This window comes from Haliotis rubra, unplaced genomic scaffold (assembly GCF_003918875.1).
Source record: "Haliotis rubra isolate DU_JTF1 unplaced genomic scaffold, ASM391887v1 Scf117, whole genome shotgun sequence".
Classification (NCBI taxonomy): domain Eukaryota; kingdom Metazoa; phylum Mollusca; class Gastropoda; order Lepetellida; family Haliotidae; genus Haliotis; species Haliotis rubra.
Window position 1 is genome coordinate 1,344,730 of NW_025765081.1, and position 20,332 is coordinate 1,365,061.

The 20,332-nt window shown below is 42.3% G+C and overlaps 2 protein-coding genes across 2 annotated transcripts in view; both read left to right on the forward strand.

Annotated features, from left to right (window-relative positions):
- LOC124257676 (kinesin-like protein KIF14) overlaps positions 1 to 9,692 on the forward strand; it is a 26,362-nt gene extending 16,670 nt beyond the window's left edge. Inside the window, exons 15-26 of the mRNA XM_046691804.1 lie at positions 783 to 820; positions 1,037 to 1,147; positions 1,451 to 1,598; positions 1,902 to 1,988; positions 2,131 to 2,196; positions 2,536 to 2,766; positions 3,291 to 3,431; positions 3,738 to 3,846; positions 7,059 to 7,141; positions 7,851 to 7,943; positions 8,735 to 8,860; positions 9,553 to 9,692. Coding sequence (XP_046547760.1) covers positions 783 to 820; positions 1,037 to 1,147; positions 1,451 to 1,598; positions 1,902 to 1,988; positions 2,131 to 2,196; positions 2,536 to 2,766; positions 3,291 to 3,431; positions 3,738 to 3,833 — 918 coding nt within the window. The 3' untranslated portion in view covers positions 3,834 to 3,846; positions 7,059 to 7,141; positions 7,851 to 7,943; positions 8,735 to 8,860; positions 9,553 to 9,692. The remainder of the gene's footprint in view (positions 1 to 782; positions 821 to 1,036; positions 1,148 to 1,450; positions 1,599 to 1,901; positions 1,989 to 2,130; positions 2,197 to 2,535; positions 2,767 to 3,290; positions 3,432 to 3,737; positions 3,847 to 7,058; positions 7,142 to 7,850; positions 7,944 to 8,734; positions 8,861 to 9,552) is intronic.
- LOC124257977 lies at positions 7,060 to 18,462 on the forward strand. Its single transcript, XM_046692056.1, has 9 exons — positions 7,060 to 7,141; positions 7,851 to 7,943; positions 9,553 to 9,737; positions 11,371 to 11,538; positions 13,799 to 13,954; positions 14,527 to 14,664; positions 14,890 to 14,970; positions 15,250 to 15,406; positions 16,978 to 18,462. The coding sequence occupies exons 1-9, from the start codon at positions 7,060 to 7,062 to the stop codon at positions 17,346 to 17,348; spliced, it is 1,431 nt and encodes a 476-aa protein (XP_046548012.1). The 3' UTR covers positions 17,349 to 18,462.
- The last annotated feature ends 1,870 nt before the right edge of the window (positions 18,463 to 20,332 follow it).

The window sequence follows — 20,332 nt, forward strand, 5'->3', positions numbered from 1 at the left end:
GCTGTGATCTTGTAGGTTGTTTACTGTGTCGGAGACAAGTTGACATAATATGTGTATTGATGTTATATCTGGGATTACACTTTCTCAGTAAAGTACAGATTCTAGTACTTTTGTTGGTTGAGTCCCATCCGCCATTCGAACCCAAACTCTCTGAGTCAGACACCTAATCACCAGCACACAAATTCAACCATCTAACCCACTCAGCCACCGTGGTTTCCATATATGTAATCCCAGATATACATGTTACATTTCACCGCTTTCTAAATGGCATGTGTATAGTAGGCAGATGACTGTCAGTGTGTGATGTGTTATGACTATGTCATCCATATATTCTTCTTGCTCATCTTGTTCATCTTGCTCATCTTGTTCATCTTGCTCATCTTGTTCATCTTGCTCATCTTGTTCATCTTGCTCATCTTGTTCATCTTGCTCATCTTGCTCATCTTGCTCATCTCTTGCTCATCTTGTTCATCTTGTCATCTTGCTCATCTTGCTCATCTTGTTCATCTTGTTCATCTTGCTCATCTTGTTCATCTTGTTCATCTTGTTCATCTTGCTCATCTTGTTCATCTTGCTCATCTTGCTCATCTTGTTCATCTTGCTCATCTTGCTCATCTTGCTCATCTTGTTCATCTTGCTCATCTTGTTCATCTTGCTCATCTTGTTCATCTGTTCATCTTGCTCATCTTGCTCATCTTGTTCATCTTGCTCATCTTGTTCATCTTGCTCATCTTGTTCATCTTGCTCATCTTGTTCATCTTGTTCATCTTGTTCATCTTCAGGCTGACCGTGTGATCCTGGGTGGTGACCACTACTTCCGGTGGGTAGAATGTCATCTTCATGTCTCTGTCCTAACTGATCATCAGCCGTTAGTTTTAACTTAATCATTATATTCAATGGTGCATAGTAGACTTGGATTTGTGTGACCTAATGTAACATGAAGACTTTGAATCAAGTACTTGATGGTAATGATCAAGAGACTTTGGGTCATTGTTGTTTGCATCCTGTTTGTCATAGTGACCTGTGTTGTGTCCAGGTTCAACCATCCAATGGAAGTCCAGAAGGGCAAGAAGACGAGTCTCACGTCCAGCGAGGTGAAGGACTTTGAGTTTGCTAAGCAGGAGTTACTGCGAGTCCAGGAAGCAAGGTGGGTCAATTTTGATCTGTCTGTTGATGATTCTAGTCACCACAGGCATTCCCAGGCATCAGTATTGTATGCAACTCATATATGCATTGATGGTCACAGTGATGGTCACAAGCTTCAGCTATGATTATGATCGGTTGGTTAAAATGATGGCATGTCATTCTACTAATGTGGCATAAGTTGTTGTCTTGACATCAACCATTAATTTGCCATGGCTTGATTTGGGGTATTGACTGAATGTCAGTTGTATTGTAATGTTTACTGTCAGACTAACACTGTATGTGTGTGTGTGTGTGTGTGCTGCAGGCTGCAGTGTGAGCTTGATGAGGCTCGGCGGCAGGCTCAGCAGGAGCTGGTGGAGGAGGTGGAGAAGGCTAGGAAGGAGGCTGCCCAGGTCCTGGACAAGCAGAAGACTGGCTACGAGGACAGGCTGGCTGAGCTAGAGAAGGCACTGGTAGGTGGACTGGAGTAGGCACAGTTAGATAAGTACTGGTAGGTGGACTGGTGTAGGCACAGCTGTGTCAGGCTGTGGCAGGTAAACTGGAGTACCCACAGCGAGACTGGGCAGTGGCATTTACACTCGAGTAGGCATTGCAAGAGCAAGCACTGGTGCGTAGACTGGTGCAAGCATAGACCTAGCAAGTACTGGTAGGTGGACAAGAGTAGGCTTTGGCTGAACATGCACTGGTTGGTGAAGTGATGCCAGATATCCAGTATGACATCTGCTGTAGTATTTGTCTCATCTTCTGTGCTTCAGAGCAGCCAGAGTCACGAGGCTCGCAAGGCAGAGGAGTGGAGACAAGAGGCGGAGGATATTATCAGCAAGCTGAAGAAACAGAAGATGGTGAGCCGATTTGTCAGCACATGAAGTACTGAGGATAAATCTGGATGTCAGTTATGAATTAATGCCTGGTTATTTTATTTCCTCTGACCCTTGTACTTGTGTTATGTGTGAAGTTGCCTGCAGTGATGTGATGATGTTGCAGATGCTGGAGCAGGAGGTGATGGCGGGGAGGAGAAGGCAGGTGGAGGACGCCCAGGCAGCAGAGAAGGTATGTAACAGCATCTTCATCACAGACTGCATCACAGACTGCATCACAGACTGCATCACAGGGCACAGGGTCAACAATACATTAGACTTCCAGGGTGTACAAACAAACTTAGCGTTAACAACCTTAAGTCTATGTTAAAGTATGGGAGTTACAGTCACCTCATCACTAAGATCGCTTTGTACAACGGCATCCTGGAAGTCTAAGTTTGTGGTTAACAATACATTTACCTTCTTCTTTGTACAAATGAAATATGAGTCTTCAGGCAACCATCATGCTTCTAGTATTCAGTAATATATCATTAGGAGGGCAATGCAAGACAATGTCATGTCGATATTGCAGACCCTGGGTGAGCTGTCACTGGGCAGGTCTCGACTTCTGGAACTGCTGCACTCAGAGAAACAGAAGGCAGCGGAGGACCTGGAGAAACTGAAACAGAAGCGAACAGAAATGATGACACCATCGAAACGCCAGCGTGTGCCTGATACCATGACAGGTCGCACTGACCTCTACAAGGTGGCGCTGCTCCTCAGAGAAGCCAACAAGATCAGTCAGTATCTGAAGAAGAATACGGTGAGTGGCAGATAGAACATGCAGAAACACTTTCATCACTTCAGAATTATTTCAAAGATTAGAAATTGCTGAACATCAAACAATCCTGTCCTTAATAATAGTCCGAATAATAACAGTCACAATAATGGCTTCATGTTATAACTCAGATTTGAAATGGTTGATGTGTGAGTTCTGTTGTGTCCTGGAGTTGTGTGAGTTTTACCTGTGAATGTTTGAATAACCCAGGGAATTTCAGCACACAATCCAATGAAGTAATTGCATGGCTTCATCATGATGTTTTACTGACAAATATCAAATCTTGGTGCTATGATAGACACCTTTACATATTCTAGTTTAGTTGTGAACTTCCACTGCTATATGTCTGTGGTTACTGGGTACGTGAGGACCGTGATTGTTGATAAAGCCAAACTATGCATGTTTTCATGAGGTGGGACGAACTTGACACACATGTTTATATCATGGAAAGTTTTACATTTATGAAACTGAAGAAAATCATGAGAGCAGTTGTCCATGTCCTGCTGTAGACATTCAGCCGGGAGGACATACTGGAAGATGACCAAGTGAAACCCCTCATCAAAGTGACCAACACCAAACATAACATCTGCACGTACTGGACACTGGTCAAGTTTGAGGAGAAGCTTCTTCAGATGAGGGACCTCTTCCAGGCAAGTTGTACTGAGCATGACAAATGAGTGGTTGATAACTTGTATTACCATAATGTGGCTGGATCATGTCAATTATTAAATCTTGACTTGAAAAGCCATTGATGGATGCATCAATACCGAACCCACTGTTGCGTCTCTGAATGGGCAATTAGAAAATGCTTGGCTTACAGTCGTACTGTAGATCTTGATATTATTGTGGCACCAAATCTATCTGACCCTTGTCTAAATGCTTCATGTAAGTTATGGGAGTAGCTTGATATGCAGTTTCTATGATCTGGTACCTTTGATGGCAACCTTGTGTTTCAGAACGACGGTGAGAGTTGTTCAGATGATGATGAGGTGTTCCATGACCCTGGGGACAGCTGGGAGAGGGACCCCCACCTGGCCTGCTCCCCCCCCTGAACTCCCCGCAGTTGTAAGTTGCTCTCTCCCACACACTCACATAGTTTGGATAGGTTGCCAGACATTCACTGATTACAAGGTGACATACTCTGTCACATGAATAGGTACATGGTGAGAGAAATAGCAACAAGTTAAAACCAGCTCAAATATAAATAATGTGTATGAACTTCGACAAACGACAGATTCCTGATACAATTCTATGTCACATACATCTGAGAATTTGTTATTTTCCCAAGAATATTGATCTCAGTCTGCTCAATGGACTGTTTGTTTGTTAATCATCATCGATTTGTATTTTATCTCCATTCATTTCTAAAAACATGCTGGAATCATTTGCCACCAAAAGTTTGTTTATTACACGGGATAATGTGTCAAGAATGGTGTTAGATTTAGTGTGGCTTTGTATGGAGAAATGCAATCAGGGATATATGTAACATTTGTATGGATAAAAATGCAGTCAGGGATATATGTAACATTTGTATGGAGAAATGCAGTCAGGGATATATGTAACATTTGGATGTCTGCATGTAATAAATGTGCATCACATTCATATTGAATTTCAGATTGAAAAGGATTAATGGTGCAATTTGTTTCTGAGCATTTATTGTAAACCAAAAGTCACTGTGTTCTTTAATCTGATTGGTTGAAAAACATGATCGAATGGTATTTGATTCCAGGAAATTGCAAGACCATTTGCTGCTTATTAATACATACACCCATCGCACACACCATTGTATTGTTACGTCGTCAGCAGTGGTGACGTCATTCAAATCAAATTATTACGAATTACGTCATAAACGAGCAGTTCGAGATGCTACAATGGGAGACAGCCGAAACGGCTGGCTGATGATATTTCACTGCTGTACCCGTACTCGATGTCAAGTTCAGACACAAAAAAGTGTGGACCTTTTGGTTTACTTTCATGTTTACAATGTTGATAAACATCATGTGTTGGCCAATGTCCGGGTTTTATTGAGTATTTGAAGCACGGGAATTCATTTCGAACTGACGGCATTAGCCTAATGCCCTAATTCAATACTATACCCTTTTTTAACCTACCCCTGTGACACACATCCATCCACATCCACTAGACCTTCACCTCTGTGACCCACCTACACTTTACCTGTCACCCACCTGCACATGACCTTGACCTCTGTGTCCCACATTCACCTTACCTGTCACCCACCTGCACCTGACCTTCATCTCTGTGACCCACCTACACTTTACCTGTCACCCACCTGCAGCTGACCTTCATCTCTGTGTCCCACATTTACTTTACCTGTCACCCACCTGCACCTGACCTTCATCTCTGTGACCCACCTACACTTTACCTGTCACCTACCTGCAGCTGACCTTCACCTCTGTGTCCCACATTTACTTTACCTGTCACCCACCTGCAGCTGACCTTCATCTCTGTGACCCACATTTACTTTACCTGTCACCCACCTGCACCTGAACTTCACCTCTGTGTCCCACATTTACTTTACCTGTCACCCACCTGCAGCAGACCTTCATCTCTGTGACCCACCTACACTCTACCTGTCACCCACCTGCACCATAATCTCACCTCTGTGTCCCACTTTACTTTTACCTGTCACCAACTGCAGCAGACCTTCATCTCTGTGTCCCACATTTACTTTTACCTGTGTCACCCACCTGCAGCTGACCTTCTTCACCTCTGTGTCCCACATTTACTTTTACCTGTCACCCACCTGCACCTGACCTTCATCTCTGTGACCCACATTTACTTTTACCTGTCACCCACCTGCACCTGAACTTCACCTCTGTGTCCCACATTTACTTTACCTGTCACCCACCTGCAGCAGACCTTCATCTCTGTGACCCACCCTACTCTACCTGTCACCCACCTGCACCATAACTTTACCTCTGTGTCCCACATTTACTTTACCTGTCACCCACCTGCAGCTGACCTTCATCTCTGTGTCCCACATTTACTTTACCTGTCACCCACCTGCAGCTGACCTTCATCTCTGTGTCCCACATTTACTTTACCTGTCACCCACCTGCAGCTGACCTTCACTCTCTGTGTCCCACATTTACTTTACCTGTCACCCACCTGCAGCTGACCTTCATCTCTCAAGGCCCCACATTTACTTTACCTGTCACCCACCTGCAGCTGACCTTCACCTCTGTGTCCCACATTTACTTTACCTGTCACCCACCTGCACCTGACCTTCATCTCTGTGACCCACCTACACTTTACCTGTCACCCACCTGCACCTGAACTTCATCTCTGTGTCCCACATTTACTTTACCTGTCACCCACCTGCAGCTGACCTTCATCTCTGTGACCCACCTACACTTTACCTGTCACCCACCTGCACCATAACTTCACCTCTGTGTCCCACATTTACTTTACCTGTCACTCAACTGCAGCAGACCTTCATCTGTGTCCCACATTTACTTTACCTGTCACCCACCTGCACCTGACCTTCACCTCTGTGTCCCACATTTACTTTACCTGTCACCCACCTGCAGCTGACCTTCACCTCTGTGTCCCACATTTACTTTACCTGTCACCCACCTGCACCTGACCTTCATCTCTGTGTCCCACATTTACTTTACCTGTCACCCACCTGCAGCTGACCTTCATCTCTGTGTCCCACATTTACTTTACCTGTCACCCACCTGCAGCTGACCTTCATCTCTGTGTCACACATTTACTTTACCTGTCACCCACCTGCACCTGAACTTCATCTCTGTGTCCCACATTTACTTTACCTGTCACTCAACTGCAGCTGACCTTCATCTCTGCGTCCTAAATTTACTTTACCTGTCACCCACCTGCAGCTGACCTTCATCTCTGTGTCCCACATTTACTTTACCTGTCACCCACCTGCAGCTGACCTTCACCTCTGTGTCCCACATTTACTTAACCTGTCACCCACCTGCACATGACCTTCACCTCTGTGTCCCACATTTACTTTACCTGTCACCCACCTGTAGCTGACCTTCACCTCTGTGTCCCACATTTACTTTACCTGTCACCCACCTGCAGCTGACCTTCACCTCTGTGACCGACCTTCACCTTACCTGTCACCCACCTGCAGCTGACCTTCACCACTGTGACCCACCTGCACATTCCTGTCACCTTACTGCAGCTGACCTTCACCTCTGTGACCTACATTCACCACCTCTATGACCCATATCCACATTCCTGTGACCACCTGATCCACTTTCACTGATTTGTGTCCTCCTGTGCAGCATGGCTGGCTACCACCGGAGTCCTCTGTCCTCCTGCCGGTCCTCCCAGCTCAGCAGTAGCAGCAGCTATACATACAAAAGATGTAAGTATAAGGAAGACATTTACCATATAATCGATGGTGTCATCAATGTGATAACCCTAACAAATATACCTGGTAAATGCCCTTAATGTAGCATGTTATCATGTGTCAGGATGTCCTCATGAATATTAGTATATACCTGTGAATAATATGGACCATTTTGCACATGCAATACTGGCTGACGGTATATGTTCATATTGACCACCCGGGCCAAAAAATGCACATAAGCCATAACAGCCCTACGGCAGAAAATCCATTTCAGCCGTATTGCCTGGCTATAAGACTAGTACAGAATGAATGCACGCAAACACTCGAAACTTCAATAGATGGAGTCTCGTTTATTTTAGAGTAAGGTCCCTTGTGTCGTTTGCTTTAGTTGCTGTTCATCAAGAAATGGTGGAAGTATGAGTTCTAATTTTGGCGATGATGTTTTGACTGCTCTTGCCAGCAGAATCATGGACTTTACATTTTTTGACAGTTTCAATATTTACAGATATGTGATAAAGAGGTTATGATATGACAGTTTCCCTTTTGCCAGTCATATCAGCCCTCGACTACCATATCGGCCCTCGGGCCCTTGGGGTGATATGGTCGTCTTGAAAGATGTAATAACGTCTTATTATCAACCATGCTCAGACAGATACATATAATACTATTGAAACATTTCGTTTCATTTCTACACAAAGACATTCATTCTGATATTCATCTCCAGTGTCTCTTGGATCTGTGGGCAACCATTTCAGCCTGGCTGATGTTTCCCGGCAGTGCAAGGACCTTGTAGCACGGATCACAGACAAACATTCAGGTAACATTCTGTCAACCACTATATCACTTGGTAGTCATGGCGACCCGTGAAGGTCCGGGTTAAAACTAAACTCACTCACTCACTCACTGGTAGTCATGGTGATACTTTGTTCATTGCTGGTACAGTGTACACTGGGTCAGGGACCTATCAACGTAAAATCTGACCTTTCTACTCACTATATGCTGAAATAGTGTCAGCGTGAGGTAGGGTTTTAAATCACTCAACCTAGATCTTACAACTTACTGCCACTAGAAAAAGTGACCATTGTAGGTTATGTTAGAATGACCTTTCATCTGACAAATCAATAATTCCATTATCAAGTCGGAATGTGTTTTATGATCATGAAACCTTAATACAGTTGACATGAGAGATTCTGTATGACAGTAACCAACACCGAGGGAGGGACAGTCATACAATCTCAGCCATTAGACATTTCAACATTTGATTCAAAGACATTTTCCAAATATTTTCAAAAATCTGGTATGGAAGTCACCATTTTGAAACAAGTACAGAAGAACTTGACATTGCTGCTTTCTGACTGGCTAATATTGACTTTCTGTTAGTCGACTTGACACATGGGATGTCCTCAGATTGTTGGTTAAGTGTGGACTGTGAGAAGGAAGGTCCAAATCTAATGTCAATTGTTGAGGACTGTGAGGTGTGTTCTTTGTCCAATACAGGAAGGCACTACAAGGTCTGACAAGATGTGGAGAACAACCTTTGTTGAGTTCTGATTCCACGGCAGATGTGATATCAAGGCTCATGACACATGTTCAATTTGTCCAATACAGGAAGTGCACTACAAGAGAGTTTTGACATAATATACAACTGAGACATAAGATTCTGTGCAGTTGTCATTGACCTTACAACTGTCTATCTTAGCATAATATCATGGATATCCACAGGAGGACCTGATGGTGATTGAGACATAATATACAACTGAGAGACAATACAATTGAGACATAATATATAATTGAGACATAATATACAACTGAGACATAATATGCAAATGAGACATAATATACAACTGAGACATAATATACAACTGAGACATAATATACAATTGAGATCTGACATTATACATCAGAGGTATTATACGCATTCACTGAGATACAACATGTATATATAACATGCATATGTACAACTGAGATACAACATGTTTACAACGGTTTCATGGTACAACTAAAATACAACACCTGTAGAACTAAAATACAAGTATACAACATAACTGTAGCATGTATACAACTCAGACAAGTACCCGTGGAAATCTGGGTTAGAATTGGTCTTCAGCAAACCATGCTTGTCATAAAAGACGACTAACAGGATCGGGTGTTCAGACTCGCTTACTTGGTTGACACATGTCATCATATCCCAATTGCATAGATCGATGCTCATGCTGTTGATCACTGACTTGTCTGGTCCAGAATCGATTATTTACAGACTGCCACCATATAGCTAGAATACTGCTGAGTGTAGCGTTTAACAACCACAAACCATCCAACTCAGATAAGACATGTATATTTCTGGGATACAACTTGTATTGAACTGAGATACAACATGTATACATGTATACAACAAAGCCTCCCCTGACTAACTGTCTGTGTTACAGATGAGTTGTACAGCCAGGAGAGACACCTGCTGCAGCTGGTCGTGTGTCTGCAGCAGCTGTCGACAGCTTGCAGTCTGTGGGCGCAGCCGTACGAGGGGTGTGGGTCGTCCAACCTCACAGAGCTGCTACAGCGTCTAGTGTCTCAGCTCCGGACAGTCAGCGGCCATGTTGCAATGTTTATACAGGTGAAAGCAGGGTTTTACCTTAACCAACAAAACGAGGGACCCAGAAGAACCCCAATTACTACCGAACTTGAAAATATGAGGATTCTGTAAAGTAGTAAAATTGTGTAGTGTTTTATGCTCTGTGATTTGATAACTACTTAACATATGCATGTTCCACTCAAATAAACAACTTCCAAACATTTTCATCTGTACCAAAGCAAACTTTAATAAAAGTATGGAGTTGTTATCTAGATGGTGAGACATTTGTGAGGTTTAAATGGAAGTGGCAACATTTCTAACCTGAACGTATATGTCATGCTTTGATGTAGTGCGAATCTGATGATGGAGTGAGAATCCGATGATGAAGTGGGAATCTGATGATGGAGTGGGAATCTGATGATGAAGTGGCTGAGGGGGAATCTGATGATGGAGCGGGAATCTGATGATGGAGTGGGAATCTGATGATGGAGTAGGAATCTGATGATGGAGTAGTGGAGTGGGAATCTGATGATGGAGTGGGAATCTGATGATGAAGTGGTTGAGTGGGAATCTGATGATGGAGTGGGAATCTGATGGAGTGGGAATCTGATGATTTGAGACATAATATACAACTGAGACATAATATACAACTGAGACATAATATACAACTGAGGACATGATATACAACTGAGACATAATATACAACTGAGACATAATATACAATTGAGACATAATATACAACTGAGACATAATATACAACTGAGACATAATATACAATTGAGACATAATATACAACTGAGACATAATATACAATTGAGACATAATATACAACTGAGACATAATATACAACTGAGACATAATATACAATTGAGACATAATATACAACTGAGACATAATATACAATTGAGACATAATATATAATTGAGACATAATATACAACTGAGACATAATATACAATTGAGACATAATATACAACTGAGACATAATATACAACTGAGACATAATATACAATTGAGACATAATATACAACTGAGACATAATATACAACTGAGACATAATATACAATTGAGACATAATATGCAAATGAGACATAATATACAACTGAGACATAATATACAACTGAGACATAATATACAATTGAGATCTGACATTATACATCAGAGGTATTATACGCATTCACTGAGATACAACATGTATATATAACATGCATATGTACAACTGAGATACAACATGTTTACAACGGTTTCATGGTACAACTAAAATACAACACCTGTAGAACTAAAATACAAGTATACAACATAACTGTAGCATGTATACAACTCAGACAAGTACCCGTGGAAATCTGGGTTAGAATTGGTCTTCAGCAAACCATGCTTGTCATAAAAGGCGACTAACAGGATCGGGTGTTCAGACTCGCTTACTTGGTTGACACATGTCATCATATCCCAATTGCATAGATCGATGCTCATGCTGTTGATCACTGACTTGTCTGGTCCAGAATCGATTATTTACAGACTGCCACCATATAGCTAGAATACTGCCACAAACCATCCAACTCAGATAAGACATGTATATTTCTGGGATACAACTTGTATTGAACTGAGATACAACATGTATACATGTATACAACAAACGCCTCCCCTGACTAACTCTGTGTTACAGATGAGTTGTACAGCCAGGAGAGACACCTGCTGCAGCTGGTCGGGTGTCTGCAGCAGCTGTCGACAGCTTGCAGTCTGTGGGGCAGCCGTCTGAGGGTGGGGTTGTCCAACCTCACAGAGCTGCTACAGCGCCTAGTGTCTCAGCTCGGACAGTCAGCTGCCATGTTGCAATGTTTATACAGGTGAAAGCAGGGTTTTACCTTAACCAACAAAAGCGAGGGACCAGAAGAACCCCAATTACTACGAACTTGAAAATATGAGGATTCTGTAAAGTAGTAAAATTGTGTAGTGTTTTATGCTCTGTGATTTGATAACTACTTAACATATGGATGTTCCACTCAAATAAACAACTTCCAAACATTTTCATCTGTACCAAAGCAAACTTTAATAAAATTATTATGTTGTTATCATGATGGTGAGACATTTTGTGAGGTTTAAATGGAAGTGGCAACATTTCTAACCTGAATGTATATGTCATGCTTTGATGTAGTGGGAATCTGATGATGGGTGGGAATCTGATGATGGAAGTGGGAAATCTGATGATGGGGGTGGGAATCTGATGATGGAGCCGAATCTGATGGTGGATCTGAGTGGAATGGGAATCTGATGATGGAGTGGTTGAGTGGGAATCTGATGATGGAGTGGGAATCTGATGATGGACCGTAGTGGAATGGGAATCTGATGATGGAGTGGGAATCTGATGATGGAGCGGGAATCTGATGATGGAGCAGGAATCTGATGATGGAGTTGAGGGAATCTGATGATGAATCTGAGAGTGGGAATCTGATGATGGAGTGGTTGAGTGGGAATCTGATGATGGAGTGGGAATCTGATGGTGGAGTAGTGGAATGGGAATCTGATGATGGAGTGGTTGAGTGGGAATCTGATGATGGAGTGGTTGAGTGGGAATCTGATGGTGGGAATCGTGAGTGGAATGGAATGGGAATCTGATGATGGAGCCGGAATCTGATGATGGGTGGGAATCTGATGATGGAGCGGAATCTGATGATGGGAGGGAATCTGATGATTGGGAATCTGGATCTGATGTAGTGGAGTGGGAATCTGATGATGGGTGAGTGGGAATCTGATGATGGAAGAATCTGGAGAATCTGATGATGGAGTGGGAATCTGATGATGAGTGGGAATCTGAGTGGGAATCTGATGATGGAGTGGGAATCTGATGATGGAGTGGGAATCTGATGATGGAGCGGGAATCTGATGGTGGAGTAGTGGAATGGGAATCTGATGATGGAGTGGGAATCTGATGATGGAGTAGTGGAGTGGGAATCTGATGATGGAGTGGGAATCTGATGATGGAGTGGGAATCTGATGGTGGAGTAGTGGAATGGAAATCTGATGATGGAGTAGTGGAGCGGGAATCTGATGATGGAGTGGTTGAGTGGGAATCTGATGATAGAGTCGGAATCTGATGATGGAGCCTGAATCTGATGATGGAGCCAGAATCTGATGATGGAGCCGGAATCTGATGGAGTGGGAATCTGATGATGGAGCTGGAATCTGATGATGGAGCCGGAATCTGATGATGGAGCCGGAATCTGATGATGGAGCCAGAATCTGATGATGGAGCGGAATCTGATGATGAAGTGGTTGAGTGGGAATCTGATGATGGAGCGGGAATCTGATGATGGAGCTGGAATCTGATGATGGAGCTGGAATCTGATGATGGAGGGGAGTGGATGGAGTGGGAATCTGATGATGGAGTGGGTTGTTGGAATCTGATGATGGAGTTGTTGGAGTGGGAATCTGATGATGGAGTGTGAATCTGATGATGGAATCTGTGAGTGGAGTGGGAATGGGGAATGGAGTGGGAATCTGATTGGAGTGGGAATCTGATGATGGAGTGGAGTGGAGTGGGAATCTGATGATGGGATGATGGAGCGGGAATCTGATGATGGAGCAGGAATCTGATGATGGAGTAGTGGAGTGGGAATCTGATGATGGATGGAGTGGAGTGGGAATCTGATGATGGAGTAGTGGAGTGGGAATCTGATGATGGAGTAGTGGAGTGGGAATCTGATGATGGAGTGGGAATCTGATGATGGAGTAGTGGAGTGGGAATCTTATGATGGAGTAGTGGAGTGGGAATCTGATGGGATGATGGAGCGGGAATCTGATGATGGAGTGGAGTGGGAATCTGATGGAGTAATGGAGTGGGAATCTTATGATGGAGTGGGAATCTGATGATGGAGTAGTGGAGTGGGAATCTGATGATGGATTGAGAATCTGATGATGGAGAGGTATTCTGATGATGATGTAGGTTTCATGGCAGTAGCAGTTAAAACCTCCACACAATTTGTCCCTAATTTCACACAGATTATCTCCCTTTACTTGAATATCAAATTAATCTAATCATAGCAAATATTCTGCTACTAACTAAAGAAGGATAGCTAAACACATGGAAATATGTTTGTTTCCCTGCAGGGTTGTGAAAATGAACTACGTAGTATGATTCAAGAGTCGGGGACGAAGATCATCGACAGTGTCATCAAGATGTGTCGGCAGTGTGGGGAGCTTGCACTGGTCACGGACACTCACATGACATCACTTGATGTCCAAGGGGATCATAGACAACAGCAGGTAATGCTCCTTGTAGGTATTGTCAGGACAGTATCTGTGTTCATATAAAAAGTCTCAGGAATTTTCAATAGAAATTGTCATATATTTCTGTTCCACAGAGGTAAAGTTATACTGACTCGATTCCAGACAAAGCCTCCTGCTGCTGTGGAGATGATGATGATGATGTGAATGAAGATGATGATGATGATGATGATGATTATGATGATGATGATGATAATTATGAAATGATGATGATGATAATTATTACGATGATGATGATAATTATTTACAGATGATGATGATGATGATTGTTTACTGAAATGATGATGATGATGATGATGATGATGATGATGATGATTGTTTACTGAAATGATGATGATTGTTTGATGAAATGATGACTGATTGTTTACTGATGGTGATGATGATGATGATGATGTTTATGATGATGGTGATGATGATGATGATGATGATGATGATGATGATGATGATTGTTTACTGAAATGATACTGATGATGATGATTTTACTGAAATGATGATGATGATGATGATGATGATGATGAAATGATGACGATGATGATGATGATTGTTCTCAGCTGGCTCATGACATCTGCCAGGCGTTCCTGTCTGGGGGAGACTCGTATGTAGACAGGTCTCTCCAGGATGGCGTTCAGTCCCTCGAGGAGACCGAGTGTCAAGCCCAGACACTGGCAGATAAGGCAGTCAAAAGTCTGGTACGTCCGCCATCTTGTCTTTGTGTTCCTCATTCATGCCATGTTTACAGACGAATATTGTTAAAATGTCGCAACACACACTCACTCCCTTGGTTCAAATAAGGTGACACATGCTTCAAAAGATACTTAGCTTTGTATAAGGAAATGATGTTCCATGAAGAAGTGTTGTGATACCTTCTTGCAGTGTGGAGCATACTCACTGTCCAAGTTGACTTGTTGTTTCAGAAATATGGTGATCTACCCCAGCATGTAGAAATCGTTGTTTCCATCAACAAAGTTTTGCTTCAGAAGTGCCAAGAAATTCAGGTATCTATTGTTCTTTACATGAATTTAGACTGAACAGTGGTTATGGGAGAATTAAAGGGGAAAAATGGATACAGAGCATAAGCTAAAGACATTCGGTGACAGAATAATAAAAAGGGAATAAGCTTTGTTTTGCAGAATGGATGGGATCTAAATTGACAATTCTTTTGTTTTATGCAAAATAAGTTGTTTTGTGTTATGATGAATTTTATCAGATTATAAATGTCAGTACTGATACTTGTAATGCAGTTAGATAAGTATTAATACTATTTTCATTTTCAGATTGAGCTGGACACAAGCATGCGTGACAGTTCTGATGCTCACTCACCACACTTCTACCACACAAGCTTTAGACGATCCCAGGCCCTCCTGTCCCATATCAACAGTTTGGTGGACACAACCAGTCTCCTTGTTCAGTCGGCTGTGTCCGTATTAGAAGGTAAAACACCTGGTGTCTGGTATACAATTTAAGCTAGATGAACCAGTGTCAGAAAGTAAAATCACCTTGGATCCATTTCACAAAGCGATCGTTGCACTACGGCAGGCGTAAGTCCATGTTAAGGTGTGGGAACTACGACAATCGTAGCGCGGCGATGACTTCGTGAAACAGCCACGTGATGTCTGATATATAACCAGTTTTCCTCCTTACACTGATGTTCCAGTTGTAAAAAAAGTGACACCTGGTGTCTTGTAAACAACTTATCTTGTTCGGTCTACAATATCTGTTATAATGTAACCTGGTGTTCAGTGGACAGCTTTTCTCATTCTGTCAGCTGAATGGGAAGGTAAGACACCTTGTTGTTTGATATACAACTTTCCTTGTCCAGTCAGCTGTTTCAGTGTTACAATCTAAGACACCCGGTGTCTGATAGCTGAGAAACCAAGACTAGTCTGAGAAACCAAGACTAGTGTCAATCAGACACCAAGTGTCCTACACTACACTGTAATACTGAAACAGCTGATAAACCAAGACTAGTCGTGTCAATCAGACACCAGGTGTCCTACACTAGACTATTAAACAGCTGAGAAACCAAGACTAGTCGTGTCTGTTACAGTGTAGTGTAGGACACCTGGTGTCTGATTGACACGACTAGTCTTGGTTTCTCAGCTGTTTCAGTATTACAGTGTAGTGTAGGACACTTGGTGTCTGATTGACACGACTAGTCTTGGTTTCTCAGCTGTTTCAGTATTACAGTGTAGTGTAGGACACCGGGTGTCTGATTGACACGACTAGTCTTGGTTTCTCAGCTGTTTCAGTATTACCTTGTAGTGTAGGACACTTGGTGTCTGATTGGCACAACTAGTCTTGGTTTCTCAGCTGTTTCAGTATTACCTTGTAGTGTAGGACACTTGGTGTCTGATTGGCACAACTTGTCTTGGTTTCTCAGCTGTTTCAGTATTACCTTGTAGTGTAGGACACCTGGTGTCTGATTGACACAACTAGTCTTGGTTTCTCAGCTGTTTCAGTATTACAGTGTAGTGTAGGACACCTGGTGTCTGATTGACACGACTAGTCTTGGTTTGTCAGCTGTTTCAGTATTACAGTGTAGTGTAGGACACCTGGTGTCTGATTGACACGACTAGTCTTGGTTTCTCAGCTGTTTCAGTATTACAGTGTAGTGTAGGACACCTGGTGTCTGATTGACACGACTAGTCTTGGTTTCTCAGCTGTTTCAGTATTACAGTGTAGTGTAGAACACCTGGTGTCTGTATACATAACTAGTCTTGGTTTGTCAGCTGTTTCAGTTTTAAAAGGTATGACACCTTGTGTTTGGTCGACACATTCAGAAGGCTGACTCTGTGTCAGATAGTAAGACACCGGGTGTCATATGCATCTTTGTCTGGACCTCTGATCCATTGTTAGAGGTAAGACACTTTGTTTCTGATGGATGCACCTTGACTTTGTGACCTGTACTTGTGTTAGACACCTGGTGTTTGGTAGACACAACCTGTCCTTTTGTATAGATCTGTCTTGACAGGTGGAAGTTCTATTTCTGATTGACATTACAGAGAGCAGTGGCGGTGATGTCCGGAGGGTGTACCGATGTGCAGAGCTCATACAGAAGGCTTCTACAAGGCTGCTGAGCTCTGCAGGAAGACAACCTCTGAAGGATTCAGAGTCTGACCTTGAAGAGATGTCTGTTCTCTCGGACTCTCAAGCCGAACAGTTAGAATATGCTGGACAGGAAGTGAGCTCTGCAACGACCTCTCTCATGGAGAATGTGTCAAAGTTCATCAGTGCCGATAAGTGGACAATATCACCAGGTCGCGGGAAGAGGTTGCTACCAATATCTCCGGAGAAGTCTCCAAGTGGGTCTGTGCCAGCTAGATGTGTCTCAGTGAAGAAAAACATCATTCTTGTCAATAGTGCTAAGTCATGAGATTTGTGGAGAAATGAAAATACAAACAAAATGAAAACCAGTATGGTGTTTTATCTAAATGGTTCCTAAATGCAACTATTCCACAGATGATGATGGTTAATGTCATGAAATAATCTCTTTTAGATTCAAAACAACTGATGATTTTTATAATATAGATATATGAACCTCCATGACTAACTATTAACATGATCAAATCATGTAGGGAAATATTTTACATGTATATAGTTACCAATGACGACAACTGAAACATTCTTGGGCATATTTCATGACATGTATTTTGAAAGACGTAGTATTTTTAACAGTTGTCTTGTTGAAATTGGCATCCTTGTAAATTTAAATCTTTGGTGAGAATATTCTATGAGTGCCCATATTGAACATACTACCTACAACATACCTGGCTGCCTACACTGCTTATAAGCATGTTTTAGTGTAATGTACACCAGGTTCATGATATATGAGGTTGTGATAATCTATATGAATAAGGTATATTGGGAGAACATGAGTATAGCCTGACGGAGCAGGGCCCTGTGAGGTCAACCGGCCATCAGTGACCAGCAGTGACCACTTATACATTAAATTAGTACTGCAATGATTAACCCAGACCTCGATTCGATTTGATTTTCGATATTGGAATTTGATTCGATCATTTTCGATTAGATACTTCATACAAGTAAAAACATCAGATTTCAGTTAACTCTCAGAGTCAGCTTTTTTAGCGTGAAATCCATCGTCAACTTGGCGATGTCTGCTAGCAACAATTCTTTGGATAATTAACCCGGTGTCAACCAGTCACGTTTCGCCTTATTTCAGCGCTCGAGTTGGAGTCAAAATTATGTTCTAGCTGTGTGGAAAAATTTAAGTACCTGTAGGTATTCAAATATCGAATCGAAATAGTGATAATGGTTATCGAAAATCGAAACTAAGGTGTCAGATCCGATTTTCGATGAATCAAACTGAATTGTTGCAGCCCTATAAATTAGCATGAACAATTTTTTACCAGCGTTTTGTCGGTCATGCTTGCTATCAGAGGTAGTGGGTTAAAGTGGTAAATGGTCTTTGTTCTGTGTTTGGTAGCTGCTTGGTAGGAAAGTGCAATATGTAGTAAGCTGTATTTATTGTTAAAGTGTTTGTGTCATGCTACAGCCTGTTCATACTGGTGTCAGTGTTGTTAAATAAATACTATAGTAATACAGAAATGTTTTAGAAGGTCATGGCATATTTGTATTGTCACTTCACAAGAAAAGTGTTTGAAGTGGGCTAAATATTGCTGGGATATTGCTAACAGTAATGTAAAATCCTGCTCACCTATTTCTAGCAGTTTAAGATATTTACAGGATATGGAGGTTATTTATGGAGGCAGTTTGTAAATAGCTGTCAGTTACAGTTGATTCTATTTACTTGAGGCCGAGGACACCGTTTTTGTAATGGGCTTTTGTTTGTTGATCAGGTGTTTTATGATAATTCTTTGTATAATATCAAGATATTAAAATGAAATAAGTATACATTGAGTGTTTTGTGTTATATCTTGCAATATATTCTGTTATCTGAGGTCATGCGACACACACTCCCACTTTTTACCAAGGTCATGCAACACCTAGAGACTTCACCAAGGTCATGCGACACCTATACCCACTTCTCACTGAGGTCATGTGACACCTACACCCAATTCTCACTGAGGTCATGTGACACCTACACCCAATTCTCACCGAGGTCATGTGACACCTACACCCAATTCTCACCGAGGTCATGTGACACCTACACCCACTTCTCATAGAGGTCATGTGACGCCTACACCCAATTCTCACTGAGGTCATGTGACGCCTACACCACTGCTCACTGAGTTATTACATGGATGATGTCAATGGCAAACTTCCCACTATCATGCAATCAAACCAGGGCAGCTATGTCATCTGCCCAAGTGGAAATTCATTGAGGAACCACTCTCATAAAATCTTATCAATCTAAATAAAGCAAGTGTCATTCAGTGTTGATAAAATGAAATGTCAGTGTTATTATGGAGCACCAGAAGAAACATGAGCTGGGAAAAATGACTGCTAGAGATAGAACCCTTTCTGAACAATAAGTGAACATGCCAACACACCCAAAACATTGCAAGTGGGTTAAAAGGAATTGCTTGTTTCTCTTAAAATCATATATATTCAGAGACTAAGTTTCTGAGTCCAAATTTTGAAGACTTTAGAGCAAGACAGCACAAGTGATGGATAAATCACAAAAAGGCTTCAGAACATCTGGGCCTAAAACAGCCAATGACGTATGAAACACTCGGCCACAGGTGTTCACATTGCTTGGCTGACGTATGAAACTGTCTGCATAATAGGTGACCGGATGTACCGCCGTGAACACAATGACTCATTCCAACCAGAAGCTATGGTGTTTAGTGTGTGGAATCTTCGAAATCTGTTGGTCGTTTGCACCCTTACAGTACATCACAAAAGTGTTCTGTTGGTCGTCTGCACCATTCCAATACACCACAAAAGTGTTGTGTTGGTCGTCTACACCCTTACAGTACACCACAAAAGTGTTCTGTTGGTCGTCTGCACCCTTCCAATACACCACAAAAGTGTTCTGTTGGTCGTCTGCACCCTACCAATACACCACAAAAGTGTTGTGTTGGTCGTCTGCACCCTTACAATACACCACAAAAGTGTTCTGTGGGTACAATACACCACCCTTACACCACAAAAGTGTTGTGTTGGTCGTCTGCACCCTACCAATACACCACAAAAGTGTTCTGTTGGTCGTCTGCACCCTACCAATACACCACAAAAGTGTTGTGTTGGTCGTCTGCACCCTACCAATACACCACAAAAAGTGTTACAATACACCACCATACAATACACCACAAAAGTGTTGTGTTGGTCGTCTGCACCCTTCCAATACACCACAAATGTGTCCTGTCTGGTCGTCAATACACCACAAAAGTGTTGTGTTGGTCGTCTGCACCCTTCCAATACACCACAAAT

Coding starts and splice junctions, on each gene's coding strand:
- LOC124257977 (XM_046692056.1), top strand. CDS start 7,060: ATGGCTGGCTACCACCGGAGTCCTCTGTCCTCCTGCCGGTCCTCCCAG. Junction 7,142..7,850: donor CAGCTATACATACAAAAGAT/GTAAGTATAAGG, acceptor ATTCATCTCCAG/TGTCTCTTGGATCTGTGGGC. Junction 9,738..11,370: donor ATGTTGCAATGTTTATACAG/GTGAAAGCAGGG, acceptor TGAGTTGTACAG/CCAGGAGAGACACCTGCTGC.